General features: G+C 59.9%; 5 protein-coding genes across 11 annotated transcripts; 2 read left to right on the plus strand and 3 right to left on the minus strand.

Annotated features, from left to right (window-relative positions):
- Nucleotides 1–5,034: 5,034 nt before the first annotated feature.
- Nucleotides 5,035–6,913, minus strand: C12H16orf86 (chromosome 12 C16orf86 homolog). Its single transcript, XM_026011515.2, has 4 exons — nt 6,707–6,913; nt 6,262–6,491; nt 5,677–5,909; nt 5,035–5,573 (listed from the first exon to the last, which is right to left on the minus strand). The coding sequence occupies exons 1-4, from the start codon at nt 6,809–6,811 to the stop codon at nt 5,164–5,166; spliced, it is 978 nt and encodes a 325-aa protein (XP_025867300.1). The 5' UTR covers nt 6,812–6,913; the 3' UTR covers nt 5,035–5,163.
- A 133-nt stretch (nt 6,914–7,046) lies between these two features.
- ENKD1 (enkurin domain containing 1) lies at nt 7,047–10,460 on the plus strand. Its single transcript, XM_026011514.2, has 7 exons — nt 7,047–7,386; nt 7,481–7,675; nt 8,197–8,369; nt 9,365–9,490; nt 9,588–9,751; nt 9,852–9,988; nt 10,087–10,460. The coding sequence occupies exons 1-7, from the start codon at nt 7,302–7,304 to the stop codon at nt 10,245–10,247; spliced, it is 1,041 nt and encodes a 346-aa protein (XP_025867299.1). The 5' UTR covers nt 7,047–7,301; the 3' UTR covers nt 10,248–10,460.
- A 179-nt stretch (nt 10,461–10,639) lies between these two features.
- Nucleotides 10,640–12,937, minus strand: PARD6A (par-6 family cell polarity regulator alpha). 4 transcript variants are annotated; one of them, XM_072731679.1, is made up of 3 exons: nt 12,380–12,937; nt 11,762–11,984; nt 10,640–11,520 (listed from the first exon to the last, which is right to left on the minus strand). In XM_072731679.1, exons 1-3 carry the CDS (start codon nt 12,932–12,934, stop codon nt 10,769–10,771), a joined length of 1,530 nt encoding a protein of 509 aa, XP_072587780.1. In that variant the 5' UTR covers nt 12,935–12,937; the 3' UTR covers nt 10,640–10,768. The 4 variants fall into 4 exon arrangements, with proteins under 4 accessions (XP_072587780.1, XP_072587779.1, XP_025867296.2 ...); XM_072731678.1 differs by having other exon boundaries at nt 10,640–11,523; XM_026011511.2 differs by having other exon boundaries at nt 12,368–12,937.
- A 50-nt stretch (nt 12,938–12,987) lies between these two features.
- ACD (ACD shelterin complex subunit and telomerase recruitment factor) lies at nt 12,988–15,924 on the plus strand. 2 transcript variants are annotated; one of them, XM_026011513.2, is made up of 12 exons: nt 12,988–13,317; nt 13,403–13,551; nt 13,684–13,777; nt 13,866–13,942; nt 14,075–14,119; nt 14,222–14,256; nt 14,406–14,557; nt 14,636–14,732; nt 14,812–14,892; nt 15,059–15,432; nt 15,553–15,644; nt 15,724–15,924. In XM_026011513.2, exons 1-12 carry the CDS (start codon nt 13,219–13,221, stop codon nt 15,800–15,802), a joined length of 1,374 nt encoding a protein of 457 aa, XP_025867298.1. In that variant the 5' UTR covers nt 12,988–13,218; the 3' UTR covers nt 15,803–15,924. The 2 variants fall into 2 exon arrangements, with proteins under 2 accessions (XP_025867298.1, XP_025867297.1); XM_026011512.2 differs by having other exon boundaries at nt 13,128–13,317; nt 14,198–14,256.
- Nucleotides 15,882–27,912, minus strand: CARMIL2 (capping protein regulator and myosin 1 linker 2). Of its 3 annotated transcripts, none has more exons than XM_072731675.1 (39): nt 27,275–27,912; nt 26,983–27,077; nt 26,847–26,897; nt 26,567–26,629; nt 26,337–26,461; nt 26,132–26,223; nt 25,854–25,924; nt 25,638–25,711; nt 25,420–25,495; nt 25,253–25,341; nt 25,049–25,143; nt 24,874–24,960; nt 24,683–24,795; nt 24,511–24,588; nt 24,335–24,411; nt 24,153–24,257; nt 23,927–23,996; nt 23,741–23,822; nt 23,544–23,640; nt 23,396–23,453; nt 23,095–23,267; nt 22,763–22,925; nt 22,577–22,678; nt 21,422–21,550; nt 21,219–21,332; nt 20,913–21,073; nt 20,740–20,827; nt 20,382–20,537; nt 20,210–20,276; nt 19,514–19,743; nt 18,566–18,666; nt 18,120–18,483; nt 17,915–18,037; nt 17,296–17,332; nt 17,060–17,131; nt 16,746–16,967; nt 16,550–16,630; nt 16,135–16,212; nt 15,882–16,046 (listed from the first exon to the last, which is right to left on the minus strand). In XM_072731675.1, the coding sequence occupies exons 1-39, from the start codon at nt 27,816–27,818 to the stop codon at nt 15,934–15,936; spliced, it is 4,716 nt and encodes a 1,571-aa protein (XP_072587776.1). In that variant the 5' UTR covers nt 27,819–27,912; the 3' UTR covers nt 15,882–15,933. The 3 variants fall into 3 exon arrangements, with proteins under 3 accessions (XP_072587776.1, XP_072587777.1, XP_072587778.1); XM_072731676.1 differs by having other exon boundaries at nt 16,550–16,597; nt 27,275–27,911; XM_072731677.1 differs by lacking the exon at nt 16,550–16,630 and having other exon boundaries at nt 27,275–27,911.
- Nucleotides 27,913–28,000: the final 88 nt, after the last annotated feature.

Below are 28,000 nucleotides of genomic sequence, written 5' to 3' on the forward strand. Positions count from 1 at the left end.
TCCTTGGGGCTCCACAGCAGCTCTGGCCTGCTCTGCATCCATCTCAGTCTAGTGGGCTTATTCCCTTCCAGCTGAATCCCAGGAGCCCTCCAAGGAAAAGGAACTCTTTTCTCAGAGAACAGGACTTGAGACCTCCTCGTGGGTGCCTGTCTTGCCTGCCATCTCCGGGAGATAGGGAGAGTTGGGGACCTCCCTAGGCTGGAGGCCACGAAGAAATCTGTTCTTGAAACCATGGATTTGGCTCTGGGGAGCTCTGGCCAGGAGACGTGAGGAGCGGTCCCAGGGAGCCTGAATGAGACGAACTAGAGGAAAGTTCCACATGTTGCCCCAATTTGCCTGGCCCAGACAGCTGGCCACCAGCCGTGCTTTTAAGAAGTGTTTTACACTGGGACTGCTTTTTAACCACCTCAGAGGTGAGGTTGGTGGGGGGAGAGGACACCCGTGCCCCTTTGTTTCCTCCGCCAGCCTGCTGGGATTAGGCCTAGCCCGAACTCCTCCCTTCTCCCAACTTCCCTCCCTCTTCCTTGCCCTGGGCTCCTTGCCAGAGAAAGAAAGGCTCGAGGAAGTCTCCCTCTTCCTCTTGGCATCTTTCTAGAAATCACCAGGCTGATTTTCCTGTGTGTTGTCCTGGTTTTTAAACCTTGTCCTTGTGAGATAAAATAATAGCTAGTGTTGGGGAGTGTGCTTATTATTGCATGTTATCTGCCCCCCAGCCCCCCGAGACAATTTCCAAACCGCTCCGTGGGGTACTACTATTCTCATTATTCAGATCAGAAAACTGAGGCAGGGAGGGGCAAAGTTACTCCCTCCTATAACTTATAAGTGATGGAGCCACGAAGGAGCCTGGTCAGGGTCATCTGACTACAAGAGCCTGACCCTGAACTACTCTCCCCAGCACTTGCAGATCTCAGAGACTGAGCGTCCAGGTGCTGCCGTCTGCACTCAGCGTCCTATCCACGTTACTGCCTTCTCTCTGCAGCAGGAATCTCCGCTGGGCCTCAGCTAGGAGGTGGACTGCAGAGAGCCTGCAAGGCACGATGCTGGTAGAATTTAGAAAGAGGCTGCTTGGGGCACCTGGGTGGCTCAGTCAGTTGAGTGTGGGATACTTTGTCCTCAGCTCAGGTCTTGAGCTCAGGATCATGAGTTCAAGCCCCACATTGGGCTCCATGCTGGGCCAGGAGCCTACTTTAAAAAAAAAAGAAAGAAAAAGAAAAGGAAGGAAGGAAATGGCTGCTCTTTTCCTCCTGGGGTGATCAGATCAGCTCTAGGTCAGTCCCTCTGTGTTTCTAGGATGATGGGATCCCTTACTAAGAAAGTACATGTGTCCATCATATATGACTCACTTGCTCCTAATTAAGAGCCATCCAGGTTACTGACCCACAGAGGCACTTAGGTTTATAGGGCTCTACAGCAACCTCCTTTTTCACAAAGACAGGTTCCCCAGAAGTCCCAGGGCAGGTTGCGGTGGGCTGGGTGCAGAGCTACTATTGTGAGGCCCCTGAGGTTCCTTGTTGGTACTCCCCAGAGTCTACGTCCATGGCCATCCTTCAGACATCTTCACCATCATATATGTCTTGGGTTGGTCCCAGGGAGGAGATGCACCTTGAAATAGCCCAGATGCCTGTGGCCAAGGAAGCCTGCAGGGTTCTGGTCCTTAGGGGTGACTGTGCCTGCATGTGGATTCAGGCTTGTCCTGCAGCGCCCCCTCCTGGAGGAAGACAACATCACCTCCCTGGACCTGATCCCCTAAATCTCAGGATCCTCCTTGGGTCAGAGTAAGTTTTTCCAAGTCACTGAAAATGCAGTTCGCTTTTCCTCTCTGTGAGAGCAACTAGAAAAGAACTTCCAAAATACCTATTGCTTATTTCTCAACCCCCAACCAAATGTAGGCCTCATATTTACGCAATCATCAGTCCAACCCAGCAGTGTCCTCACCTCCCTGTCCCCAGACTCCCTAATTTTGCTCTTCTCCTTCCCAAGTGACCTCTCCAAAATGCCAGGCCAAGATGTCCTTGCCTACACCCCCTCTCATCACTCCCAGAACTGCCCAACCTGGTTTCCTGATGGCCATGCCTCTGCGTCTACCATGCTAAATGGTCCTCCTGCATGGGGCTGACATCTTTCACATAAGCAAGGCTTTTTCCTGACATATCCTCTTCTTGGAAGGCCACCCAACTTTCCTAGAGGACTCACTCACCCTGCTTGGACAAACCTGTCAGGAAATAGACCTGTGAATGTAGATCGGTTCTTCCTTTGGTGATTACTATTTCCTATGTCACCTGTTGGAAGAGAGAAACAGCTTCCTTGTCAGTACTGGCCTGGCTCACACCCCCAGCTCTGGAGACCTGTACATAGAAAGCAGATGTTCGGTCTTCTTGGGTCAGGCCTTAACCAGAGTTCTCAGGTCCACACATCTCCAGGGTTCAGGAAAGGACAGTGTGTCCCTGGCGCCCAGGGTGTGATCTTATGCAACGCCACTTCTCTCAAGGCCTCTGCTTCCCCAGCCATTAACTGAGTCAGCCAACTGGTTACCATTTTTTTTTTTTTTTAAGATTTTGATTTTTTAAAAGATTTATTCATGAAAGAGGCAGAGACATAGGCAGAGGGAGAAGCAGGTGCAGGGAGCCTGATGTGGGACTCACAGTCCCAGGACCTGGGATCATGCCCTGAGCCAAAGGCAGATGTTCAACCACTGAGCCACCCAGGCGTCCCTATTTATTTGAGAGAGAGCACAGGAGGGGTGAGGGGCAGAGGGAGAGGGACAAGCAGACTCCCCACTGAGCAGGGAGCCCAACGCAGGGCTCAATCCCAGGACTCTGAGATCATGACCTGAACCGAATGCAGATGCTCAACCGACTGAGTCACTCAGGTGCCCCCAAACTCAGTTAAGAGCCCTTTACCTCTGAAAAGTCCTGGAGAATCCATGCTCATCCCTATAGACAAGACTTGGTCTGCATAGTCCCTGTGGGGGATCTATCTTCTGGGTGGTCCAGTCACTACCCAAGGAAAAGTGTGGGCAGAAGTAATAAATGTCCGGACCCCATGGCTTGCCCTGTGGACTTGCCACCAGGCCAGGGAGCATCCAGGTGACCCCTAAAGGTGGAAGCAGCCTGGGATGACGCCCATTTTCTTCCTCCTTGCATCTAGGCCTGTCCATCCTATCTCCCAGTGATCTTGCCAGGCCATTATTTGAGGGGCCCCACACATGGTTCTGGACTTTGGATGGCCTCAGCCTTTCAGATCCTGACCTGTCCTCTGCAACCTCCTCAGCTCCCCACCTTGGTCTCCTTATCTTTGTGCCTTTTATGGGGACCCTCTGCTAGGTGGGTGCAATGCAATGACAAACATTCACAGCCTAGTCCCCAAAACAGTTATAGCCCACAACAGCAGTAGTATGTAAATGCTACAGGGTAATACTGGGTGCTAGAAGCAGAGATCCCCCCAAGTCTTCAAGTTAAGAGTGCAATAGCCAGGTGGAGGGGTAAAGAAATAAAAGGATTTTAGGCAGGGGAAGCCCACGTGCAGAGAGTAAAAGAAAGATATGGGGCACCCCAGGTGGCTCAGCGGTTTGGCGCTGCCTTCGGCCCAGGGTGTGATCCTGGAGACCTGGGATCGAATCCCATGTCGGGCCATTGCATGGAGCCTGCCTGTGTCTCTGCCTCTCTCTCTCTCTGTCTCTCATGAGTAAATAAAATCTTTTTTAAAAATAATAAAGAGGATCCCTGGGTGGCGCAGCAGTTTAGCGCCTGCCTTTGGCCCAAGGCGCGATCCTGGAGACCCGGGATCGAATCCCACGTCGGGCTCCCGGTGCATAGAGCCTGCTTCTCCCTCTGCCTATGTCTCTGCCTCTCTCTCTCTGTGTGACTATCATAAATAAATAAAAATTTAAAAAATTAAAAAATAATAATAAAGATATGGCTGGTCAGGAACTTATAAGAAACCACTTAAAAGTTTTAAGGCAGCTGAGGCAAGAGGAGCAAGCTGCTAGAAGGGAAGCAACACCATCGGGTTCAGGTGTGTGTGTGGCAGGATCACTGGGTGGATTGCTTGGGCAAAGGGCCACAAACAGGGAGAGTAATGAGCTCTCACCTGAAGGTAAAAGTGTCCCAGGGCAGGAGTGCTGACCATGGGATCTTAGAGGCTCTCAGCCTAGAGGGTACATTCACCAGCCTTGGTGCCTGATTAGCTGGTAGGAGTAAAGAACCGGCAAAGAATAGGATGGAGCCCGGGGTGACCCCCAGGATTTTGGCTTGCACAGTGATGTAGATGAGACACAAGAAAAAAAAAGCAGATTGGAGGGAGGAGAAGTTATTCATTTAATTTGGAAATCCCTATGTCTAAGGTAAATGAGGGACATTCAGAAGGACCAGGAGGCAGCAGGATATGAGGTTTCCAAAAAGGCCAAAGGCTGCCTCTTACGCAGCAGTTATCCAGTGGCTTGGCTGCAGGGCTCCAGGGAGAACACTCGAATCCACCACCCCACCCCACCCCTGGCTGCCAGGGAAAAGGCACCAATGCCTCTGTTAGGTCCACTTTGGGGGCAAAAACTGGTCCAGCTCTTGCCTCCTGTAAGTGGAAAGCAGTCTAAAGACACCACTCTTGGGACAGGCAAATGAACTCTGACACCTCAATGGGAGATCCCAAGTGTTGGACCCTCAAGGTCAGACCAAATGCAGGCCACTTCCCTAGGAAATGGAGCAAAGCCAAGCATCTGGTTCCTGTGACCTGACTGTCCCTTTTCTTTCTCTGCCCCACGTTTCTCCTTACTACCTCCTTCTGCATCCCCACCATTACCCTGTCTGACCTTCAGGTTCACCTGAGGAGCCTTTAAATGCACAAAAGTAGGCCCTACTCCTGCAGATTCTGATTTGGTTAGGTCTGGGGTAGTACCCAAGAAGCTGTACTTTTGTTCAGCCAAGTTCTTGGGTGATCCAGATGACCAGTCAGGCTTCAGACCCTGCACCCACCTTCCCAGCCTCTCTTCAGCCGTCTTATTTGGAAAGTCACAAAGTCTCGGAAAAGGAAAAATGTTTATTTTCAGCAAGTCCAAGGTTCCAAGTAGGGAGAGGGACTAATTTACCTCCGTCCCCCAGGGCCTAAGGCTGCTGCTCTGATTCAGGCTTTGGAGATGGGGAGCCACCAATGGGGAAGGAGGCAGGAAAGTCACTTGTACTGAGGGGAGAGTGGAGGTACAAGTGGGGCGGCGCAAACACTCAGCATCTTGTTGATGTCCACCTGGGTTGATTTATCCACCTCAGCCTTGAGGCGGCCGCTGACCCCCAAGCTGGGCAAACAACCGGGCTCCTCTCCAACCTCCTCTCCCAGGGGAACCAGAGCATGGGTGGAAGACACAAATGTACTGGGGCAAGGCAAAGTGAGGCCTGAGGCCAGCTCACCTGCCACGGGCAGCAAGGCCTGCAGTTGCTCCACACCTGCTTCCTCGGGGATCAGGGCCAGCTCCAACTCAGGCTCCAGCTCTGCCTCAGCCTCCCTGTCCCCCTCCCCTGCCTGATTCAGCTCGGGATTGCAATAGTTGATGTACTGGTACAGGGGCCGCAGGCGCTGGGCCTTTCCTGCAAAGACCCAGGGCAGGGCAAGAGCTGGAACACCAAGCTGTGCCATGTCAGAGTTCCATCAGGCAGGAGGAAAAGGGGAGGCCCAGGAGCTGCCACTCACGCTCCAGCCCCAACGTCTCTGAAGGTGCAGACACTGTGCTGGTCATTGCTGGGAGCACTGGAGCCCCCAGACTCTTGCGCTTCTTGGCTTTTTTGTGCTGTTTGGCAGATGGTAAGGGCTCACTCTGGCTACTTTCTGGCTCCTCCTTCGGCAATGGCAGGCCCTGTGGCATCTCCACTTCAACCCTAGGATGGGCTTGGTGGCTGGGCCCTGGAAAGCTGGGGGACAGGGGGCTAAGGAGCCGGCCTCCAGCTTTGGCTCCTTTGTCCTGACCATAGGGAATAGCCCTGTCTGTCCACCACCTGGCGCCCAGATTCTTGTGTGCTTCCTGGTCAGTGAGGCTCTGGGCCGGACAGAGGACTAGAGCTCCTGGGAGCTCAGTTCCCTGACAAGGCCTTGAGACTCCTCTCGCTGCCCACCCCCCCATGCCAGGGTCCTTCGGGAACAGAGGGAGTGAGTGACAGCGGTGACGGGATGCTGTGGCACTGTGCAGGAGTGCAGGATTTAGGCCCCCTGCTGGTGCGCCGGCCCACCCACCCCACCGCGCCCGGCCCAGCAGCTCGTTCCCTCCGAAAGCCCCCTCACTTGACAGGCTTCCTCTTCGGACCGTGACTGGTCCTTACAACGGAGGCCGTGGGCCTGGGGCCTCTCTCCTCTAACGACTCCACCTCTAGCTTGAGCCTCTCTTCTTCCAGCCTGAGTTGTTCCTCCTGGAGCTCCGGCTCTGAGACTGGTCCTGCTGGGCCCTTGTCTTCACCCAGGGTCCGGCAGGCCTCATAGGCTGGTACCAGGCACCGGTCTGCCATCACTGGACACTAGAGGTGGCACATAGGTAACTGATCACCGGGCAAAGGATGCAGGGGATCAGTCATCAGACACCGGACAAACACCAAACGCAGATGAAGGGCACCAGCCCATGGCCCTCCCTGTCTGGGGAGCTTGTCCTGGCACTCAGGGGAGCGTCGCACAGAGTTTGGCCTCCTAGGGTGCCGCGGACAAGTGTTTGAAGACCACACAGCCTGATGGTCACCTCAGAGCTCTGAGCGTGGCCACCGGACGACTCCGAGAGCTGTGCCGGCCCCGCGGCGGTGCCCGCCGGGGCCCCGGGCCGCCTCTCGGCCCCTGCTGAGGCCATGGCTGCGAGGAGTCAGCGCCTCCTCGACGGTTGCTTGCGGGGAGGAGGCGAGGGGCCGGCCCTCTGGCCCTGGCGCTGGCCCCAGAGACCCGCCGGCCACAGCAGCCCGCTGGGAAGGGCGCCGGACGGTGGCTCCTCTCCACCCTCAGCCGGAACTACAAGCCCCAGAAGGCTGTGCGCCAGGGGGCCTTGGCCCCTGACCTCAGGGACGGAAACTATTGTTACCTGGCAACAGCAAGCCCGTGGGGTTGCAGCAGCCGGCGGCAAAACTCCCCGCGCGTGTGGCGGGGAAGGGGTCGTGACCCGGGCAGGGAAGTGGGCTGGCAGCGGAGGCGGCGAGCGCTGGCGGGCAGCGGGAACGGAGGGCACCGCCGGGGTCAGGATCCCGGCCCGCACCCGGGAGGAGGCGCGGGGCTGAGGACGCGGCCAGGGCCCGGAACCGCGGCGCCCAGCAGGCCTCGGTGCACCGTTGCAGGGCAGCGAAGGCGGTATGTGCGAGGGCCCGTCCCGCATCTCGGGGCCCATCCCTCCAGACCCTACGCTCTGCCCTGACTACTACCGGCGGCCGGCCTCGGGTGAGTGGGGGGCGGCGCGGCGGGGCGAGGCCCGAGCGAGCTTGGGCTCTGCTCCACCACTGAGCCCCGCGCTCCGCCCCGTCTGGCTTGTCAGCCCTAGGTCGCCTTGAGGGAAACGCGCTGAAGCTGGACCTGCTGACATCGGACCTTGACTTGGACGCCACCCCTCCGCGCGGCCCGCGCATGAATCCCGGAGCCAGAGAGATCCTGGAGCGTGGCCGGAGTGGCGTCGGGGGCGTGCTGCTGCAGCTCAGGGGCATCTCCCTAGGCCCAGGAGCCTCTCCCAAGAGTAAGTTCGGGCAGAAGGGGTAGCGCAGCGAGTAGGAAGTCAAAAGCGTTGCTTCCCCTTCCCAGATCTGGGCTCAGGCTTTGCCCCTCTGAGTGTCGTTTGCCCCAACTATAGAAGGACGGGGAAATGCATTACTTCCTCACAGGAGAGGACTTGATGACGTAGTTCCCGAGAACCCTAACTCAGCTTAATGAATTCATGCATCAGCGAAACATTGTCTGTTGACTGCCTTCTGCGTGCCTGCCCTATAGGTGAAGAGACGGATATGATATACAAAATGATTAATGATGTACTTCACAATAAAAATATAGAGAATAATCAGGGACAGAAGAAGATAATTACTGTGTCAGGAAGGGAATAAGTAATGCCTTTGGAGAAAGTCAGGGAGAGGTCAGGGAGATCATGGAGAAGTCAGGGAGATCTTTCTGTAGGAGGGAGTGTGTGGGCTGGTTTGTGAACTAGTAGGAGTTGGATCTCCTGGACTGTATATAGGGTAGAGTCTGGCAACATCTTTTTCCCAGGGAAGGACCCTAAAGACCATGAGAAGGAGAACCTGAAGCGGATCAGGGAGATCCAGAGGCGTTTCCGGGAGCAGGAGCACAGCCGGGAGCAGGGCCAGCCCAGGCCCCTGAAGGCTCTGTGGCGCTCGACCAAATATGATAAAGTGGAGTCCCGGGTCAAGGCCCAGCTGCAGGTACCTGCCTTGGAGAGCCAGAAGCATTGTTCATCTTGTTGACTGATAGGCAGTTATACTCAGATCCGAGTTACGGAGAGAGATAAAAATCACAGGGGACAAAGGTAACCAGGGCTAGGAAATAGAAGATTCTGCTGCAGAGTCAGGCTGTGAGTTTCCTCAGAAGTGGTGATGGCTGGGTGCTCCTGAGAGGCAAGTAGGAATTAGGCAAGGGGAGACTGGAAGAGAACATTCTACTGAGATGGAACCTCACAGATAGAAGTCCTAAGACCAGAAGTAGCATGTGCAGTGGGATGTTGTGCACAGGGGAGAAGAGCATGAGGTGAGGCTAAGACATCAGCTGGATCCACATCCTAAAGGATCACATAATCCACTTTGTAACCTTTATTTCAAAGGGCAGTGAGATGGGCAGGGGGAGGGGTATGGTGGTGGGATTCTTAGGCAGATAGTAGTACCATTTCTCTATCCAGTCTTCAGAAGAAGGAGCAGGATTGAGAGAAAAGACAATAAGGTCATATGTAAATTTGTTGAAGCTGAAGCATTTGTGGGACTCCCAGGGGGTGGGCGTGTGTCCAGGAAGCAGATGGAGAGTCAGGTCTGGATCTGAGGACGGAGACCCAGGAGTTATTGAGGATTAGGCTGAGGACAGGGAGATGAGGGAAGGGACTCTGGATTTGAGGGCTTGGAGGCCAGCTGTGAGTGACCTTGGTGGGGACAGAGCCAGGAAGCTTGTCCAGGAAGGAGAGAAAAAGGGAATGGTAGCCAGAGCCAGGACTGAGGTATAATGAGGGGTGGTTTGTTGTTTTCTTAAACATGTGAGAGGCCCACATACTTAAATGCTCATGGATAGAAGTGTTCCTTTCAAGGGGGAAGAGGCCCATAGGGCTGGAGATAGAGAAATGTCCTCACCGGCAGGAGCAGAAGCTTCCTTGTGCAATTGGCTTAAGACCCTGACATTAGCCTGACTGATTCCTCTGCTGTGCCTTGCCCTCCAGGAGCCCAGCCCTGCATCTGGAACAGAGCCTGCCCACTTCCTGCGGGCACACTCCCGCTGTGGCCCTGGGCTCCCACCTCCTCGTGTCCCCAGTCCTCAACTAACCCCAGCAGGCCCCAGTGCTAAGGTGAGAGGATGTGTGGGGCCAGGAGGTAGGGCAGGGATCTTGAAAGGTTCAGGAGCACATCACAGTGCTGTCTGCCCCATCATGCCATGTCCTGCAGGGGCCAAGCCTGGGTGTGGACTTCATTAGCCACAATGCCCGCGCTGCCAAGAGGGCCCCCCGGAGGCATTCCCGCTCACTGCAGGTCCTGGCACAAGTGCTAGAGCAGCAACGGCAAGCCCAAGAGCACTACAACGCCACGCAGAAGGGCCATGTGCCCCATTAGTAGGTCCCACTGCCCAACATCCAGGGTGAGGGGGGCCTATGGAGGGTGGGAGACAACCTCTGCCCTCAGACCATCAACTCTGAGCCTGTGCATCTGCAGCTTGTTGGAACGCAGAGATCTGTGGCGACGGGAGGCTGAGGCCCGCCAGCATAGTCAGCCGGACCCTGCCATGCCCCCTGGCCACACTCGCATGCCGGAGAACCAGCGGCTAGAGACACTGAGCAATCTGCTCCAGAGTGAGTTCATGGGCAGGGGGTAAGGGTGGAATGGATGGGGAACCCAATGGGGACCAGGTACCCCTGCCCAGCACTCACTGTTCCGGGCCCCCTTGTAGGCCAGAGCCAGTTGCTACGTGAGCTAGTGCTGCTGCCTGCTGGGGCCGACTCACTGAAGGCCCAGGGCCATCGTGCTGAGCTGGACCGGAAACTGGCACAGGTAGAGGAAGCCATCAAGATCTTTTCTCGCCCCAAGGTTTTCGTGAAGATGGACGCCTGAGCCCTTTTATGGGGACAGTTATGGGGGGTCCTCACCAGGGATCGCCGCACGGTTGCAAAGGGCAGGATCAGGCCCCATTGTAGAATGGAGTCTGAAGACAGGAGCTGTGGGGTGGGCAGTATCCCCGGAGCACTCTTCCCAACCACTGGTTGTAGAAGGGTCAGTCCAGCCTCTTAACCCCATTGTCAAAATTAAACCTTTTGTACACAGTGAGGTTTGTCTCCTTAAGAGCTTTTCTTACCCTAGAAATGCCAAGCCTGGTGTTCTTCCTGCTGCTTGACTGCAGGAAGGTCTCCCTGTTGTCCTTATCACTCCTGCCTTGTGTCCAGGGCAGAAGGCAAAATTGTGAGACCATGGAGGACGCTAAGCCTGGGACACAGAAAGACCATGACTGCATTTGTAGAAAACCTTTAATGTTCCCCAGACTGAGAGGGCCCTGTGAGCAAGCTAAGAACTCCCACCAAGGAAGTCCCTGCCATGTCTCAGCAGCCTGGAGTGGCAAGGGGTTGCATCCTTGCCCATCAGAGGCTAAAGCCACTACCATCTCCTCGCATGCTACTCCCCCAGCCAGAGCTGGCCTGCTCCTGATCATCCAGGGAGGGCAGAGAACTGCGGGCACCAGGAAGTAGACGGCCTTGGCGCAGGTCCCAGCATGGAGGCCCTTGAGACAGCCCATTGGAACATGGAGGCTGGCGGTTTTCAATGACCAGATCATTGCTATCATCGTCACTCTCAGCCTCAGTAGGCCCAGGCCCAGCAGAGGAAGGCCCTGTCAGACGCCCAGATGCTCCCCGCACCACATTATTGCGCTGATTGGCTGGCTTGACAGTGACAATGAGATTGTGGCTGTTGGCGACCATCATGTCCGTCACTTGGTCCAAGGTCTTCCCAGCCACCTCAATACCATTGACCTCGAGGATCTCATCACTGACTGCCAGCAGCCCCGTACTCTCAGCCAGGCCCCCTCGTACCAGGCGGGAGATGAAGATGCCTGGAACCCGTTCCAGGCCCTGGGGAGCTACACGGACACTCATGCCATCTCGAATGTAGAAACCCAGGGGGCGGTCCGAGCCATGCTTGTGCAGCCGAACCCGTCGGTGGGTCTCAGGCAGTAGGTCCACATCTATGACTGAAGAAACCTGGCGGAAATCTTGGGGCAGGCTGATTAGCAGGGGTGGCCGGGTGCGCAGGGGTGCCACTGGCCGAAGTAGGAGCCCTTTCTTCCGCCGCTGCAGAGAGTTGGAGGCAAAGGCCAGGCCACTGGAGTCAGCTTCTGCTGCAGGAGAGGGGGGGTGCTGAGATCAGAAACCCTGCTCTCCCACGTGGGCCCTTTTCCCTCAGTCTCGGGCCTGGGGAAGGGGACACTGTAGCTATTTCCTACCACTTGGAGGTCAGGCCAAGGGCAGGGACTGCAGAGGGTGAAGCCTGGACGCCCTGGGCATACACTAACCCTTGTAGACCTGCCCTGCCGTCCTACCCCACAGAGGCTGCCCACTGTACCCCATCCTCCTCACCCCGCTTCTGTACTAGCAGGCGCAGCGGTGGGGGCCCGCTGGCCAGGGCCCGGTGCAGGCTGTCGTCGTTGGTGAGGGGCAGTAGGTCACCGTGAGCATCTGTATAGCCAAGCAGCACGTCCAGGCCCGGGATCTGGTGGACTGCACGCAGCAACCGCGAAAACTCTTGGAAGCCACTCACCGAAGCGCGGGGCAGCGCGAAGCGTCGGAACTCAGCATCAAACTGGAGGCAGGGGGTGGGTGAGAGGAGGGGTCAGGACGGGGCCCGTGCCCTTTCCCACCACAGGTCCGAGGGTGTTAGAGGTCGGAAAAGGCTGTCGCTATGGCTGCAGCCTTGCCCCCAGACCTCAGCTCCAGTACGAGACGAGGGACGCTGTCCAAGGTCTTCTCCCCGCCCTCCAGGTACCAAGGCCACAGAGGGGCTCTCGGGGCCGGCAGCGGAAGGAGGATGGATGGAGGAAAGCGAGAGGAAAGGCCGGAGAATGGGACATGAATGATGGAGGCGAGAAAAAAGGTGGTGGGGACTAAGAAGCCAGGAAAGGGGAGGATAGGGGAATTGGAAGCGCCTAGGGCCGAGGCCGGAGCCGGGGCCAGAGGGGCCCTTACTTTGCTCTTCACCTCGACGATGTTGTCGGGACTGCGCGCCGGAGTCCTCTGCGGCCTGGCCATGGTGAGGCCGGCGGGCCGGGGACGGTGCCCCAGGCGGCCCGCCTGGGCGCAGGTGCACAGCCCGGGCGACCGGCCCGTCGCCCCGCCCCTGGCGGTAGCACTCGCCCCGCCCTCCCGTCCGGACCATGACGTCAAGGGGGCAGCGACAGTGAGCGGTACGCGGAGTCCACGTTTCCTAGGAAACGGAGATGGGGTGGGGGCGTCTTCGTGTGCTCTTGCGTCATTACGCTCCTGCGCGCAAGTCTCCGAGTCTGGGGGTGGGGCTTCGCCGTTCCGAGGGGAGACAGGGAAGTGGCGTTTACCGAGTGTTGTGTGTGTCCTAGTATTTCCACTGGCCTTACGAGACTGCACGTTTAGATGAGGAAACTGAACCATAAGTATTTGCTGAGCGACTCGGTTCCCACGGTGTTGAAGTGGCTTTGAGCCAACTCGCTTGACCACTCGTGGCCGCAGCCTCAAGCTCCAGATCCTTCCCTTCCCATCCCAGCCAGCCCTGGGCCCCATCCTGCCCGGCGGCACGGGAGTCTTGACGAACGGCCCACACGCCGGGCCGTTCCTCGGAGGCACTGGGGTAAACCAAGCACGTTGGCACCCACCGTACCGAAAAAGCGTCGGCACACACGTTCCCGAACCACACGAGCTCGTGCGCACGCGCGGGCACGCATGGGGGCGGGGCCTCGCCCTCGGGTCCCGCCCCGCCACAGCGCGCTTCCTCTACGGCGAGAGGCGGGGCCCGGCGTCCGCGGGAATCGCGGGCTGGGGGTTCTCGGTGCGGGGCGGCTGCGGGAATGGCGGGCTTGGGGAGCTTGGTCCTGCGGCCCTGGATTCGAGAGCTGGTCCTGGGGTCAGACGCTCTCTCAAGTCCGCAGCCGGGGCAGCTGCTCGAGGTGAGCCCTCCCGCATTCTTCTCAGGCCTCGGAGACCAGGGCAGGGCCCGAGGGCCGTGGGATTGACGCCAGTGGACGCCCGCAGGTGCTGCAGGAGGCCGAGGCCGAGGCCGAGGCCCCGGGCCCGCCCCGCGTCCCTGACACATCTGACGTCGCGGCCGCGCTGCTCGTGTCTGACGGGACCCACAGCGTCCGGTGCCTAGTGACGCGGGAAGCCCTGAACGCCTCAGACTGGTGAGAGACGCCGCGGAGCCCGGGGACAGCTGAGTGTAGCGGGAGGGAGGCTTGCGCCGGGGGTGGGCGGGCCGCTAGCGGGCGGCGCCGTGTTCGAGCGGGCTGAGGCCGCGAGGGCCGTGCTTGCCGCAGGGAGGAGAAGGAGTTCGGCTTCCGAGGGGCAGAAGGCCGGCTGCTGCTGCTGAAGGACTGTGGGGTCCGCGTCCAAGTCGGCGAAGGCGGCGCGGTGAGTGGAGAGGCTGGCCTGGGCCGGTTAAGGAGCCTGGCTCTCCGTGACAAGCCCCCAAAACCTGTCCCGAAACTCAATCCCTCAGGCGCCGGAGTTCTACCTCCAGGTGGACCGCTTCAGCCTGCTGCCCACAGAGCAGCCCCTGGAACGGGTGATTGGTTGGTAAGCGATGGCCCCCCTCACCGGCTGTTCTCCCTACTCGGGCCTGGCTGCCGTTGCAATGGGGCTTTCGGATGGCAGAGCTTAGGCCTTCCAGTAACAACCTTGCCTGCTACTCTCCTTTCTTGCCCCCAGCAACCAGGACCCGGATGTGCAGAAAAAGCTATTTGACTGCCTGGAGTGAGTATGGGGTTGGGCTCTGCGGCCAAGTGTGGCTCTGTCAAATCTGTGTAGACAGGCCTCAGGATTGTTCCTCAGGCTTGTCCTCTTTTGTTTCTATAGGGAGCACCTTTCAGAGTCCATCTCCCCCAGCGCAGGTACTTACAGGGGTTGGCCAATGACCCTAACACCCGCAGAGTGACCTCTCCAGTCATCACCTCTTGCTTCCTTAGTAAGCTCTTCTCCCCGCCCACCCTTCCCTCCCACCTCTTCAAGTTTTGGCCCATCCTCTGGTCCCTGCCCTTAGGCCTTTCACTGTCTCAACTTCTGGATGAGGTGCAGGAGGATCAGGAGCATCAGGGGGCGCTGGTGCACCTGGCTGAGAGCTGTCTGATGCTGACAGGCCCTTGCACAGCGCCCCCCCTCACCCGCTGGGCCTCCACCCGCTGTAGGGCCACGGTCAGTCTGGGGCTTCCCTTGGGAAATGTCAGGGTGAGGAGTTGGGCAAGGGCTAGTCTGAGAGTTTATGCCCCACAGGGAGAAGCTGTGTACACTGTCCCCAGCTCCTGGCTGCACATCTCGGAGAATGACCAGCGAGTTCTGAGCTCTCTGGGTCCAGGCCCCAGTGCCCAGGGTAAGGAGGACTGGAGAGAAGAGGGGAGTACCTAGGGGCCCAATGCCCACAGTGCTAATAAGCTCCCCCTGACCCTCAGCTCCAGACCTGCCCTCACCAGACCCAGCTTTGCAGGACCTATCGCTGACTATCGTCTCTCCTTCCTCACCTACTTCCTCAGGTAAGGTGATGCTCAGGCCACAGGCATTCACTGCTCTCAGCCGGATACCCAGGCCACTGCAAACGGTTGCTCACCCAGATGGGGGATAAGCACTGTCCCTGTAGGCTGCCTAAACTCACGGGCCACTGAGCTGCAAGGGCTGTACTCATGGTCCCCTTCTTCCCAGGAACCCCAGCTTTACCCAGCCACGTGTCCTCAGAGGAAGACGGTGCCAGCATCAGCCTTCTGCCTGCCCTGTCCTTGGCAGCTTCAGACCTAGTGCAGAAGGGCAGCTCCCAGGCTGTACCAGCCATCTGTTCAGCCTATGGCCCCCTGCCCCCTGGCTCCCCACACTCTAACCCTGTACCCAGTTCCCCACTCCTGAGCTGCACACCAAGTCTGTCACCCCTTGGCCATGTACCCAGCCCACATCAGGCCACTGTGACCAAGGCCCAGAAACCCAGCCTGGAGTTCAAGGAGCTAGGGTTGCCCCTCAAGAACTGGCATCACTCTCCAAGGACAAAAAACGCCACAGGAGCCCTGGAATCCACTCCCGTTTGGGTGAGCATAGGTGGATAGTAGAATGGGGTGGGCTTTGGGTGCAGCTGGGAGTAGGGGTGGGGAGTAGCCTTGGATTAGGGGTCCTTCTAGGCCCTGCTCTTGCTACCACATCACTTTCAGGACCCTCCAAAGAGGCATCGTGATGGTTCTGCCTTCCAGTATGAGTACGAGCCACCCTGCACCTCCCTGTGTGCCCAGGTCCAAGCTGTCAGGTGAGTGCCAAGGGCTGCCCCCCGCTTTCAGTCACCAGTCCCAGTCTCCATTGCCATACAGCCATGGTTTTCTTCCCAGGCTTCCTCCCCAGCTCGTGGCCTGGGCCTTGCACTTTCTGATGGAGCCACAGCCGGAGTCTGAGCTAACCCAGGTGTGAGGGATCACGTGGGCATGTGGGCGGATGTATGCACACAGATCCGCGGCTGGAGATCGACAAACAGTGTTCCACACTCTGCTCCTTTGAGTTTTTTAATAAAATAATCTCATGCGGCAGGAAAAGGAGAGGGATCAGGGGTTGGGGCCGCCGCCTCTTTGGTCTGTGGCTGGGGAGGGGGGGGTTGGCTCGGGGCTGGAGGGCTCTGTAGGCTGTGGGGGTGGAGGTTGGGTTCCAAGGCCAGATCCTGCAAGGGAAGGAGAAAGGCAGAGAAGGAGTCAAGACTGGACCAAGCAGTCCTGCTCCCCTCCCCAGTGGCCCCAGCTGCCTCTTACCGAGGCTTGGAGAGGAGGGCGCCTCAAGCTTCGGCCTCCGCTTGAGGACAGGGGAGCGCTGCAGCCGCAGGGGCCGTTCTGAGAGACACAAATACTTGGCAAGGGGGGGTGCCTGTTCCCACCCCTCCTCCTGGACTTCCACTGTGTGTATGCATGAGCACACACTGTTGTCTGCAGAGCGTCCCCCCTTCCCCTGCCTCCTCCCACCCCTTGTGGAGGTTGCTGTTCCGGAGGTGGAGTCAGGGCTAGTAGGAAGGGTTCGTGAGACCCTTGCTCCATGCCTTCTGGCTCCCTGACTGTGCAATCTCCTATCACTGGTGGCCCCCTCCAAGGACCAGGGCCATGAAGGGAGTCCTGGAGTCTACCCTCCCCCCATCTCCTGCACTCAAGCACACAGGGAGGTGTCCCCCCTCACCAACAGGGGCCTGGAGCTGGTCCTCATGCACAGACACTGCTCGTCGCCCTGCCGAGAGAGGCCTTGGCCTCAGTTGGCCATCTAGAGGAGGCCAGGGTATCAGGGGATGGTCTGGACAGCTATCCCCATCCCTTGCCTCCCCCTCTGTCCGGCTGGGGAGCCCAGTATTGGAGTGGGAGCTAGGGTACCTGCTTACCTTCATTCCTGGGGCCCAAGCAAGGGTCCTCTGGGAGGCCCAGGCTGTCTGGGGAGGGGCTGGCTCTTCGTGGGCTGGGGCTGGGACAAGGAGAGGGGGGGCCCGGACCATCCTGTTGGCCCCAACCACGGCCCCTGAGCTCTGCATTCAGCTGCTGCCCCAGTGTCTTCCAGCTGGTAGACTCAGGCCCTTGACCCCCTGGACCAGGTCTGCACGAGGGGTCTGAAGGGAGAAGGGTATGAGCCTAATCAATGGTTTGATCTCCCTCCGGCCTATCCTTGCATGTCCCCCAACAGATAGCAGCCCTTACTCACCAGCAGACACGGAGTGGGTGCGGGACTTGATGGAGATGGGAGGGGCCTCTGTGGAACTGTCCATAATGTCACCTGCAAGGAGGGGCTGGGGGTTCAGGCACCAGCCCTTGGGAGGTAGGGGAAGAAAAACCTGGCCTCTTTCCCTTTAACCCCAGGACAAGAAATGCCTTGGAGACTATCTTTAAGGACAACTCCCTCACCAAAATGGTACCATCCTAGGACAGGGTCCCACTTACCATCTGAGCCAGCCTTCTTGATCTCTCCATCCTTGCTCTGTAGGAAACAGGGAAGTCAAACTCAGTCCGGTCCTACCCTCACTCTAGCCTTGTTCTTTCTTCATTCTTGTAACTACCACTAAATGCCCACCAGGAGATGCAGGGATGGGTGAAGAGGAAGCTGATGCAACCCATGGGTGGTGATGAGAGGCTGGAAGTAGCCAAGGAGGAGCTCCCAACAGAGGAACGGGTTACAAGGCACTGAGATGCTACAGATGGAGCACAGTGAGATGAAAGAAGTGAGGGGGCTGAGGCCTTGGGCAGGGTTAGGAACCAGGACAGGATCTTTAGGGGAAGTCCCTGGAGGACTTGTTTCAAATGCAAATGACAAGGTCAGGGATTTGTTAATCTACAGAGAAAGGACCATCCCAGCTCCAAGGAAGAGACAGCAGTGGCCAGGGCAGAAGCCACGAAGGAAGAAAGGCTGAAGCCAATGACTATTTTGAGGAAGAGGGGGTGGAACCGATAGAGCAGTGTGTGTGTCATGAGTCTCCTTCTGGTCACATATGTCACCCACAGACTGCCACAAGCCACATGTCCCCTGCCCCCTCACTTTGCACTTGCATCCCTCCCAACTTACTTGCTTCCTCTTGCCTTCGGCACTCCCGCTGCTTCTGCTCACACCGATCCTCTGCAGCATCACTTGGACCCGCTGTTCAAAAGATGGGGCCAGCTCTGTGTCTCCCCGCTCCAGGGGACGTCGCTGAGGACAGAGAAGCTCAGATGGAGAGAGGGCCCACTGCCTCAGTCCTAGCAGAGCCCTCACCCCTTGTCACCAGGCCTACCTTGTCAGGTCTGGCACCCAGTGTTTCCTCCTCCTCTTCAGCAGGTAGCAGTATCATTGAATAGGCTTTGCTTTCCCGAGTATAACGAGGCCGGCTCCTGCGGGCAGGGTCAGGGCTGCTGGTGCCCCCCTCAGCCCCACCAGGCTCCTCACCGCGGCCAGGACGGGCTGGTGGCCGCAACAGGTCTCCAAGTGTGGTCTTTCGAGTGCGGGGAGCTGCCCCAGGGCTGGTCTCTAGATCAGGCCGTGGCCCCCGTGTTGAACGAGGCTTCTTGAAGGCAAAGAGGGTACCCAGCTTCTTTCGCAGTGTACGAGGGACAGGGGTGGCACCCCCCTCGTTGGCCGGGTCCTCTTCAGGGACCCAGCTGTGGGAACAGCCAGCAGTGAGTGGGAAGGCCCATGGAACAGCCCACCCCCTCCCACCCACTACAACTGCCCCTCACTCACAGGCGATCCTGCTGGATCAGCCTTTTGGAGAAGAATTCCTCCACGCCCTCGTCCACGCGGGCACTGAGCCCATTCCCTTCCTGCGGCAGGGCTGGGGGCACCTGGGGGACACCATAGGGTCAGGGCTGAGCACAACCATGAATTCTTTCCACCCCTTGTCCAGCAACCTGGCCTAGGCAACTCCAGGAACTGGGAGATGGAGTGACCCTAAGGGGCTACTGACAAACCTTCCTGTGCAGCTGGTGGGCAGAGATGCTAGTTTCTCATATCCCCTCGCCAGTAGTTGGCCCTGGACACACAAATCTGGCCCACACCTGTTCTTGTCCCATGGAGTCTCTTACACACCCTGAACCAGCAGGCTAGAACCCAGAGGCCCCCTGGGTCACACATTCCCATTTGCCACCCCCTCTGCTCTAAACAGTTCCCTGCAGTACCCTCCACCCCCACCCCACCCGGCCTGCTGGCAGCTCAGCGGCGCCTGCTGCTGCGTCAGACCCTCTGGGGGGCCTCAAGCTGACTCTGCCTTCTGCCCTGTGTCCACTGCCCCCACCAGTATACCCAGCGCACGTACACATCTCATATAAACACCCACTGGACCTGCAGTAGATGCAGGATTTTCCCCTCAGCCTGAGGGCCCAGCATCTTTCAGGAACCCTGGAAGAGGGAGGATAAGATGGACACCCTCCCTCGCACATCCATCCATGCAAAGGGCCAACACAAAGTGCAGTCCCAAACAGATGTACCCCCAGTGAAATCCACACACTCATGACCCTGCATGGGAACAACCTGGGGAAGGGGTGGCCAGGAAGAAGCCAAGACACGGCTGCACGACTAGGTGGTCTTGGGCCCCTACAACCCACCTCCCTAGCAGCCATCACTCCTGAGGAGCGAACAAGCCACTCGTGACCCCCAATTCCAAGAGCTCTAGAGTGGGGGAAGGGCACTCACCTGGGGGCCCCCCGGCGGCGGCCGGTGGTGGTGCTGGCGCCGTGGCCGCGGCCGGGCCCGGGTCGGATGGCGCAGGGGCTGTCCAGAGGGTGGCAGGTCCATGCGAGGCAGTGGGCCGGCCTGGGGCCCGGGGGCGGCGGGGCTCGGAGAGCCACGCGCAGAAGGCCCCGCCTGCGGCTCCGCATCTTCCCCCGGAGCCGCCAGCTCGGGCTCCGGTTCCTCAGCAGCACCTAAGGGGAGAGCACCAGAAGAGCACCGAGCAGCGAGCCAGGGGAGGTGGTGGTGACAGCGGCGCTAGGGCGGCGGGGGACCCGCCCAGGGCGCGGGGAGGGGCCCGGCTACGCCGCCCGCCCCCCCGGCCCCTCCCCCGCGCCGCTGTCCGCGGTGCTGAGCGCGGCCCCGAGCGGCGCGGCTTTGCGCTGCCTCGAAGCATGCGCATCCTAGGGGTGGGGAAAGGGGCGGGGGAGGCGAATGGAGACCGCGGCCGCGGCCGGGTCCTGGTCTGCTCAGGTCCTGCTCCACGCCGACCACAGCAGACCCCAGCCTGCAAGTTGCAGAGGGCCTGGGCTGGCTCAGTCAAGGGTCAGGGAATTCCTTGGACAAGACTGAATGTATCCACGTGTCCAGGTCCCCAGAACTAATGAAGAACTTTCAGCCCGACCTGGTTAATTCCCTTTTCCCCAGACCCTGACTTACTGTGAGTGGAGGGAACCAAATGAAGGCACTGGCTGGACTCGGGCCATTTTTGTGGAGGACTGTCATCCTAGTGGGGAGGGCAGAAACTCAGCCTGGGACACACGGAAGCTGCCTCCCTGCCTTCCACACTCCATAACAAGATGGGAAGATCTAGACTTCTGAGACCACATACCTTCTGCTCTTCTTCATCCTCTTGCTTTTCCTTCACCTCCTCAGGGAAGAAAAGACCTTCCAATTCCCCAGGCCCAAGGGGGCTGGTCTCACCTCCATCCAGCGCTGGTATAGCAAGAGGCATTGCCACTGTTGCCTGCCGAGCCAGATTCTCTACCTGCAATACCAGGCACCCCAAAGACAGGCAGTTGGGCCTCAGCCACAGTCCCATCAGTCCTAAAGGAACCCTGAAATACCTCTGAGCTATAGGACCCCAGAAGACATTACAGAACCCCTGCAAGGCAGTGGCAGGTCACTGTGGGTATGTGGGTGCGTGTGCCTGTGCGTGCATGTGGTGCATGTGCACGATTGTCCCTCACCAGCCGATCCCGGGCTGCATTCAGCCCCTCCAGAGCCTGAGCCACAATGCTCTCTGCCAAGGTCCCTGTAACTGACAGCCGCATATCCCTGAGAGCGAGAGAGAGCAAAGATGAATGAGCTATCTCTGCCCAGTCCTGTTCATTCCAGTCCAGCCCAGGCCCATCCAGCCCACCTGAGCCTAGTGAAGGCATCTTGTAGTAGGTGCTCTGGGAGCAGCTCTGGGAGGCCCCTTGAGCCCACCAGGACCCCCTCTAGCTGCTCCCTCCACCTGGATCCCTGTAGCATCTGTGGGCAGAGGCTCCTTGTTGTGTCCAGTGTGGCCTGAGTGAAGTCCTGGGCAAAGATCAGAGCATGGAGAGTGTGGCCTGAGGCTCCAGCCCCCACAGAACATTGACACAAGGGATAACACAGTCAAACCTATGAGATAGGTGTCAAGCCTGTTTACGGAGGTGGGGTTGGGGCAAGGGTACCATCTTACCTGAATATCCTTGCGGCAGACCTCACCCACCTGTCCTAAGAGGCCCTCTAGCTTCTGCCGCAGCTGCCACTGGTGACTTGGGGAGCGCCCAGCCTCATACAGAATTGGGAGGATCTGGAGGCCAAGTAAGAGGAGTTTCAAGTTGACACCTGATTAAGAGGGGGAAGGGTCCCTGCAGCAGTGGTTGGGGAAGGAGTGCTCACACTGAGAGAGAAGTTGGCATTTTGGATGGCATCCTCCGCCTGGTGCACAGCAGCTTCACCCTGAGGCCCAGCCCCACAGCCCAGGAGTTCCATGTGCTCCTGCACTGACTGACACAGTTCATTCACTTCCTAGGGGGGAGGAGGTGTGCATCAAGAATCAGTGAAGTCCTGATCCCCTCCAGCCCCCTGGACTCTGCTTCCTTCCCAGGGTCTCCAACAGGGTGAGTGAGGTCCTGGAGCCAATACTATCCGGCCAGCCTCTCACGGACCCTATCTGTTCAAGGAGGGCAAGCAGTGTCTCCTTTGGTTCATTTTAGGGACTTTATATATACTTCCTAAGTGTCCAGAGCAGGATGACAAGGAACGGTTAGGCACGTCTATGTTTTTAGATCACTCTGCTTACTAGCCACATAGAGGACAGGATGCAGTGGGCAGAAATGGGAAGAGACATGGAAGAAGGACTGGGAGGAGCAAGAATATAGTTGAGGTGGGGGTGAGGAGCAGTGTGTTGGAGAATTAGCAGAGATAGGAGCAAGGAGCTCCGTGGGGGTTCTAATATGGCCAGGAGAGACTTGGCCCAAACCTCTGTCCAAAACACTTGGTCAGTTTGAGCACGGCTGAGAATGGGTTCTAGAGTAGAGAGCAGGGTTTGTGGGAAGTGATAAAATCATTTTAAGGTGTACAGAATGTGAAGCCCCTGTAGAATGTCTGGGTCAAGATGCCTGGGCTCAAAAGCCTGGGAAAGAAGGGGAATTTGGGAATGAATAGGTGGGAACATGGCACAAAGGCAAGGTAGTGGAGAGGGACGAAGCCAGGGAAAAGGGTTGCTGGGTTTGGCCCCAGCAGAGGTCGGTAGAGAAGAGAGCCCTGCAAAAGGCAAGTCACAGATGGGGCTACAATCAGCTGGGGGTGGGGGGAGAATTAAGGGAGAATTTTTAAATATCTACCATCTTAAACAGAAGAACCTATTTAAATGCTTCTAAAAGGCATCCAGGGGTGTTATTTGGGAGAGCTACTTGTCCTGGAGAGTATAATTTAGGCAGCCTCGCCCCAAGAAAGTCACACCCTCAAACTCATTGGAGGGTTCCAGCGGCTACAGCTCTTCCCATCCCCAATCTTCTGTGCCTACTCAAGGCTGAGAGAGGAGACACTAACCTGCTCTGAGGGGTCTGAGACCAGACCAGGTGGCCGCGGACGGGGCATGCGGTCAGAAGAGGCATGGTCCGCACGGTTATTCCTCAAAAGACAGGCTTGGATCTGGGCACAAGGGATATTGAGAAGGGGTAGGAGGCGGGGCCAGGGCACAGAACAGGGGAGGGAGGAGGAGAGAGGGACCCACACCTGATGCACTGCGCGGGCTGTCAGTTCCGGGCGGCTGCGATGTGCCTGGGCCACGTCGTTCAGTGGCAGAGGCATGGCCTTTAGGCTGCGGTTCTGCTCCAGGGCCTGCGCCACGTCCAGCAGGCCCAGGGCAGACGTGTGGTTCCGGTCCCAGACCACAGACCTGGGCCAGGCCTGGCTTCAGTCAAGGGCAGAGCTCCACAGGCTCCACCCAACCCGCGGGCCAGGTCCAGTCACCTCGCACTCCAGTCGGCAGCCTCTGCTCCTCCACCTTCCGCCCTGCCCCTTAGCCCGACCGCCCCGCCCCGCCCTCCTGCCCCGACCCCGCCCACCGGAGCCTGGTGTTGACCCGAAGTGCCTTGGCCAGCATTTTGGCGCCGGTGTCACCCATGGCGTTGCCGCTGATGTCCAGCGCCGTCAGGTTGGGATTGGTGCCCAGGGCCCGGAGCAGGACGCTGGAGGCCTGCTTTAGCCGCGACTCAGCCACGGACAGAGACTGCAAGGGCTGGAGTTAAGGAAAAGCCATTTGGGTCCGGAATCAGCGATCAGCAAGGAGGGCAGGTTGCAGGGTCTGAGGGAGCAGGAGCCACAGGGACCCGTTGCCTGAGGATCCCGCGTGGCCCCCAGACTCACACAGTCGTCATCCTGCATGAGCTGGACAATTCGGTGCAGGACGTCGTCCAGGGTCTCCCTGTGGGGCAGGAGCCGTGGTTTGGAAGGACCGGGTCGGGTGGTGGGGTGCTGTCTGGGAGGCCCGGGAGGGAGTGGAACGGGGGCTCACTTGCACCGGACGTTGAAGTTCCTTCCAAGTGCCACATGTCGCAGGGACCGACTCCTCCCGATGGCCAGCACCAGGGTCACCATGTCTGAGCCGAAGCCTAGGGGCGCCTCGGGTCACGCATGAGGAGAGGCTGAGGGGCTGGGGCTGGGGTGGGAACGGGGTGGGCAGTGGGAGGGTGGGTTTCGGGGCGGCCTCACCATTATCGGCCAAATCCAGGGAGCTCACGGCGCCGGCGTCACACACCAGGTCCTGTATCACCTGAGCGCCGGCTGAGCGCAGCTGAAGGTGACAGGCGGCCCTCAGACCAGCGGGCCGCAGGTGCGGAGGCTCAGGCCCCGCCGGCCCGCGCCCGCCTCGCAGCCCCGGGCGCGTGCGGCGCTCACCTCACAGGCGCTGAGGTCCAGGTGCAGGTCGCCCGTGTGCGTGTTGAGCGCGAGGCCTTCCAAAAGGGCCCTGGGAGGGGACGTCACCGGGGGTGGCGGGAGCTGGGAGAGGGGGCCCCAGGCGCGGCGGATTCCCCGCAGGAAGGGCCGGGACGCGGGGGGCGGGGGGCGCCCCGGGGCGGGGCGGCGGGGCGGGGCGGCGGCGCGGGGCGGGACGGCGACTGACCTGAGCGCGTCGGGCGGCAGCCTGCAGCCCGCCAGGCCCAGGTGCCGAAGCGTCCCCGCGCGGCTGAGGAAGCGCTGCAGCGCGGCGGGCGCAGCCCGGGACTTCCTGGGGTGGGCGAGCGGGAGGAGTGGGCTTCCGGGCGCGGGGAGGCGGCTCCCGGCCCCCCCGGCCCGCCCCCTTACGTGCGGGAGAAGACATTCCTCGAGGCGTCCAGGTGGCGGAGGCTGGGGCAGCAGCCGCGGGCCAGCGCGGCGAAGAGCTGCGGGAGGAGGGTGTGGGCCACTCGGACGGCGGCCGCGCCCCCTCAGCCCCGGCCCGGCCGCGCCCCACCGCTCGCCCCCCGCGGCCCGCCTCTCACAGTGTCCAGGGCGGCGTCGGTGGCCGCGAGGTTCAGGAACGTCAGAACATTAGGACGGCTCAGGAAAGCGTAGAGGCCCTGACGGGAGGTGGCCGGGGGTCAGGACCGCCTCACGGGGAGCCCCTGACAGCCCTGCCTGCAGCGCCCCGCCATTGCCTCCGAAGACACTCACCCCATTGTCCTGCGAGGCCCCCAGCGCCCCAGGGTTCCCGGAAAGGTCCAGGTGGGTCAGGGCGGTGTCAAAGGCCACATTGGCAGCCAGTGCGCGGCCCAGAGACCTCATTCCTGGGGGCGGAGGACGGAGTGGCTCGGCAGTCAGGCCCGCCCCGCCCCGCCGCGCCCCGCCCCGCCGGGCCGACCTACCTCTCGGGGTCAACCCTGTGTGCGCCAGGCCGAGCCTCCTTAGGGCTCCTGGGCGATGCTCCAGGTGTCTGCTGAGAGCAGTCACGCCTGCGGAATGGGGGCAGCCGTGTTGCGGCGCTTCCTCCAGCACCAGCCCCCCCCCGCCCCCCACCGGGCTTCCCTAGAACCCGCGTACCTCGGTCGTCCAGCAGGTTCCCGTTTAGGCTAAGTTCCCGGAGGGCAGAGCTTGAGTGCCCCGCCAGTGCCTGGGCCAGTCGCCGGACAAAGTCTCTGGGGACCAGACCCCTGGCGTGAGATTCCCATCTCCTCCAGGCCACAAGCCTCCGTCGGATCCCAAGCGCCCAGACTCCTGTCCCAAGCCCTGCCCTGCCGCCCTTACCCTCTCAGGCCACAGTTCTCTAGCACTAGCTCCTCCAGGTGGGACGACTGACTCATCATGTGCAGAATCTGTTCTGAGACCTCAAGGCTCTGAGAACCAGAGTGGGGGCTCAGTGAGTCGCACACTGGTCCCCACGCCCTTGCTCCTCCCTGCCGCTACACTCTTACCAGCTTCATGTCCACACAGGAGAGGCATTGGAACCATAGGTTGTAGGACAGGGCAGCCACACTCAAGGCCAGGTCTCTGGGTGGGGGAAGGGGCAGGGGTGGAGTTCAGGGCCCTCCAGCCAGATCCTAGGCCCACATACCCCTCCATGGAGAGGCTGAGGCCCAGGAATGCGGGTCATGGGATCTCCCTCCCTTCCCAGGCCTGGCAGGCCACAGACCGACTGCCTAGATGGCTGAAGTCGCATAGACTGAAGTGGCGACAGCCCTGACGATGGTAGATGGTGTCCACATCCTGGATGGGAAGAAGATGTCTCCAACTGGCTTGGGGTCACAAGGGGTAAGGGGACCCAGTGCACATGGGGTCACAAGGGGTAAGGGGACCCAGTGCACATGGGGGATATCTCTAGAGCCCCCGAGGAGGGCCGTACTCTCACCCACTGAATCTCCTCTCGGAAAGGGAAGCCATTGTAGTCACACAGGGCCTCGTAAGTCTCCAAGAAGCCACCTGGGGGAGGTGCCAGGGGTGTAAAGGAGTGAAGAGGAGAAGGAGAGAGAAAAAAGGTCAGAGAGAGAGGAAGATCAGACCCAAGCTGCGTGGTGGCTATGCTTTCTTTGAGTGACTGTTCAGTTTGGGAGACCCTCAATTCAGGGGTCTGGGGCTGCAGGATGGGGATACGCTGGAAGCCCTGTGTGGCCTTTTCTTGGCCCTTACCACAGGGGCTGCTGGGCACAGTGTCCTCAGAGGGGCTGCTTCTCTCCAGGCGAGCCAGCATGGAGGGGGATGTGGGCCTCCGGAATAGCTTCCTGGGGAGGGGGAGAAGGGGACTTGTAGCCCCTGGGATGGGAGGCAACCCACTTATGTCATCCAGAGCACACCCCTCCTTTCCTGCTGGTCCCTTGTCGTTGTTGGGCCTCACCCAAGGGTGGAGCAAGGGAAGACCTTCTTGATGGCTGCAGCAATGTGCTGGGCCAGCTGTTCCAGGGCAGCCACACCAGGAAACTCCAGGACCAGCTCAGGCAGGGACTCTAGCTCAAAAGTCACCTGGGGAGGGAGGGCTGCTGGACTGGGCTCCACCTGTGGCCGAAGATGGAAGCAGGGGCAAAAACCAGTCTGCAGGCCATGGGGGTGGGGGACCAGCTGTCTCACCTGAGGGGGTGTCTCCTGCAGCGCCATGGCCTGGACCTCCAGGTAGCTGAATGTGCAGTCCACCTATGGAGTGCCCCAATCAGCTGGAACTGAGGCCCTAGCCCCCCCGCTCCTGGGATCCCAGTCCCCCAGGCAGCCCGGAGCTCAGAGCCAGCCCTGCCTGCCTCAGAGCCCAGTGCCGTTGGAAGGCCGGAGCCCCCAGACAAGTCGGGGACGCAGCTCTCACCAAGGAAGCTGGGAGGACAGGACGAGGTGGGGGCGGCAGTCAGCCTCCACTCACCCTCAGGGGGAGGCAGGTGTGGAGCAGGTAGGCTCGCCATCGTAGCAGCGCCTGCGGGAGGGAGCGTCTGAGCCCTGGGCAGGCCAGGAGGCTCTCGCCCGCCCCGCGGCCCTCCCGGGCTCTGCCCCTGCCATACCAGGACATGACCTCGCTCAGCACCCTCCCGCTCGGGTAGCCAGGTCTGCAGCAGCAGCTCGGCCTCCTTGGGCCACAGGAACCTGGTGATCTCGCCTGTCAAATGGCAGCCTGCTGAGTGACTTTGGTCACCCCTCGAGGTCACTCGGCCGTGATCTGTACCAGGCTTGTGGCCTGGGCTCATGTGTGGGCCAGCAGCAAGGGGCGGAGTGGAGGTGGGGGCGCCAGGCCCTTCCCAGGAGCAGAGAGAAGTGCTCGCGGGGGGCCCCGGCCGCCCCGCCGGGTGAGCTTACCTCTCAGCTCGCACGAGATGCCGCCGTCGGGGGTCTGGGCCATGGGGCCGCGGGGTGGCCCAACCAGCTCCGAGAAGCAGTTGCGGGCGGGCGCGCACACAGGAAGCCTGGGGGCCCGGCCCGCACTGCAGCCACCTGCTCCTCCTGCGGCGGAAGGTACGCGCGGCTTCCTGCCAGGCCGCCCCCAGCCCGGCTCCTCCCCGCCTCGGCCTCCGCGGCCGGGAGACGTAGGAGGGGGGGGTAGGGGGGGCAGAGTCCCAGCTGTCCGCCCGCCCTGCCTCGCCGGAGCTCCTCGGGCAGGGCAGCCGTGGGGTAGGGGTAGGGGTGAGGGGACGGAGGGCGGAAGGGGGTCGCGCTCGTGGCGCGCGCCTCTTGTGGGTCCTAACCCCGAACTTCCACCCCGCGCCGCAGTCCTTGCCGCGGGCACCAGGGGGCGCTGCCCGCTCGGGGAATCCCTGCAGCCCACCCGCGTTTGTCCTCCAAAATCCGGCTGTGGAGGCGGACAGGGGGCCGCCAGGAGGAGCGTCTGTTCAGCAAGGAGCATCAGATCTCTCCCAGGATCTTTCCTAACACCCGGGTGGTACCTGAGGGATCTAATCTGTTGGTCCTAACCCGGAGTCTGTGACCCCGTCGGAGATCCACCAATTTTTATTTAAGTAATCCCTAGGGGAACTCGAACTCGCGGTCTCAAGATCAAGAGTCGCATGCTCTGTCAAATGAGCTGGC

Source organism: Vulpes vulpes, chromosome 12 (genome assembly GCF_048418805.1).
Source record: "Vulpes vulpes isolate BD-2025 chromosome 12, VulVul3, whole genome shotgun sequence".
Lineage (NCBI taxonomy): Eukaryota > Metazoa > Chordata > Mammalia > Carnivora > Canidae > Vulpes > Vulpes vulpes.

Excerpts from the sequence above, each read along its gene's own strand:
- C12H16orf86 (XM_026011515.2), bottom strand. The coding sequence starts at position 6,811 with ATGGCCTCAGCAGGGGCCGAGAGGCGGCCCGGGGCCCCGGCGGGCACC. Across the intron at positions 5,910-6,261 it reads CCGAAGAGGAAGCCTGTCAA|CCCCCTGTCCCCCAGCTTTC; the intron begins GTGAGGGGGCTT and ends CCGGCTCCTTAG. Across the intron at positions 5,574-5,676 it reads AGAGACGTTGGGGCTGGAGC|GAAAGGCCCAGCGCCTGCGG; the intron begins GTGAGTGGCAGC and ends GGGTCTTTGCAG.
- ENKD1 (XM_026011514.2), top strand. The coding sequence starts at position 7,302 with ATGTGCGAGGGCCCGTCCCGCATCTCGGGGCCCATCCCTCCAGACCCT. Across the intron at positions 7,676-8,196 it reads CCCAGGAGCCTCTCCCAAGA|GGAAGGACCCTAAAGACCAT; the intron begins GTAAGTTCGGGC and ends TCTTTTTCCCAG. Across the intron at positions 9,752-9,851 it reads AAGGGCCATGTGCCCCATTA|CTTGTTGGAACGCAGAGATC; the intron begins GTAGGTCCCACT and ends GTGCATCTGCAG.
- PARD6A (XM_026011510.2), bottom strand. The coding sequence starts at position 12,934 with ATGGGGCCCAGGGCTGGCTGGGATGGGAAGGGAAGGATCTGGAGCTTG. Across the intron at positions 11,985-12,367 it reads TCGTCGAGGTGAAGAGCAAA|TTTGATGCTGAGTTCCGACG; the intron begins GTAAGGGCCCCT and ends CCCTGCCTCCAG. Across the intron at positions 11,524-11,761 it reads CCTGCTAGTACAGAAGCGGG|CAGAAGCTGACTCCAGTGGC; the intron begins GTGAGGAGGATG and ends CCTCTCCTGCAG.
- ACD (XM_026011512.2), top strand. The coding sequence starts at position 13,219 with ATGGCGGGCTTGGGGAGCTTGGTCCTGCGGCCCTGGATTCGAGAGCTG. Across the intron at positions 14,558-14,635 it reads CCACCCGCTGTAGGGCCACG|GGAGAAGCTGTGTACACTGT; the intron begins GTCAGTCTGGGG and ends TATGCCCCACAG. Across the intron at positions 14,893-15,058 it reads TTCCTCACCTACTTCCTCAG|GAACCCCAGCTTTACCCAGC; the intron begins GTAAGGTGATGC and ends CCTTCTTCCCAG.
- CARMIL2 (XM_072731675.1), bottom strand. The coding sequence starts at position 27,818 with ATGCTCCTTGCTGAACAGACGCTCCTCCTGGCGGCCCCCTGTCCGCCT. Across the intron at positions 19,744-20,209 it reads TTTGGTTCCCTCCACTCACA|GTGCTGCTGAGGAACCGGAG; the intron begins GTAAGTCAGGGT and ends CTCTCCCCTTAG. Across the intron at positions 18,038-18,119 it reads TGGGTGCCAGACCTGACAAG|CGACGTCCCCTGGAGCGGGG; the intron begins GTAGGCCTGGTG and ends CTCTGTCCTCAG.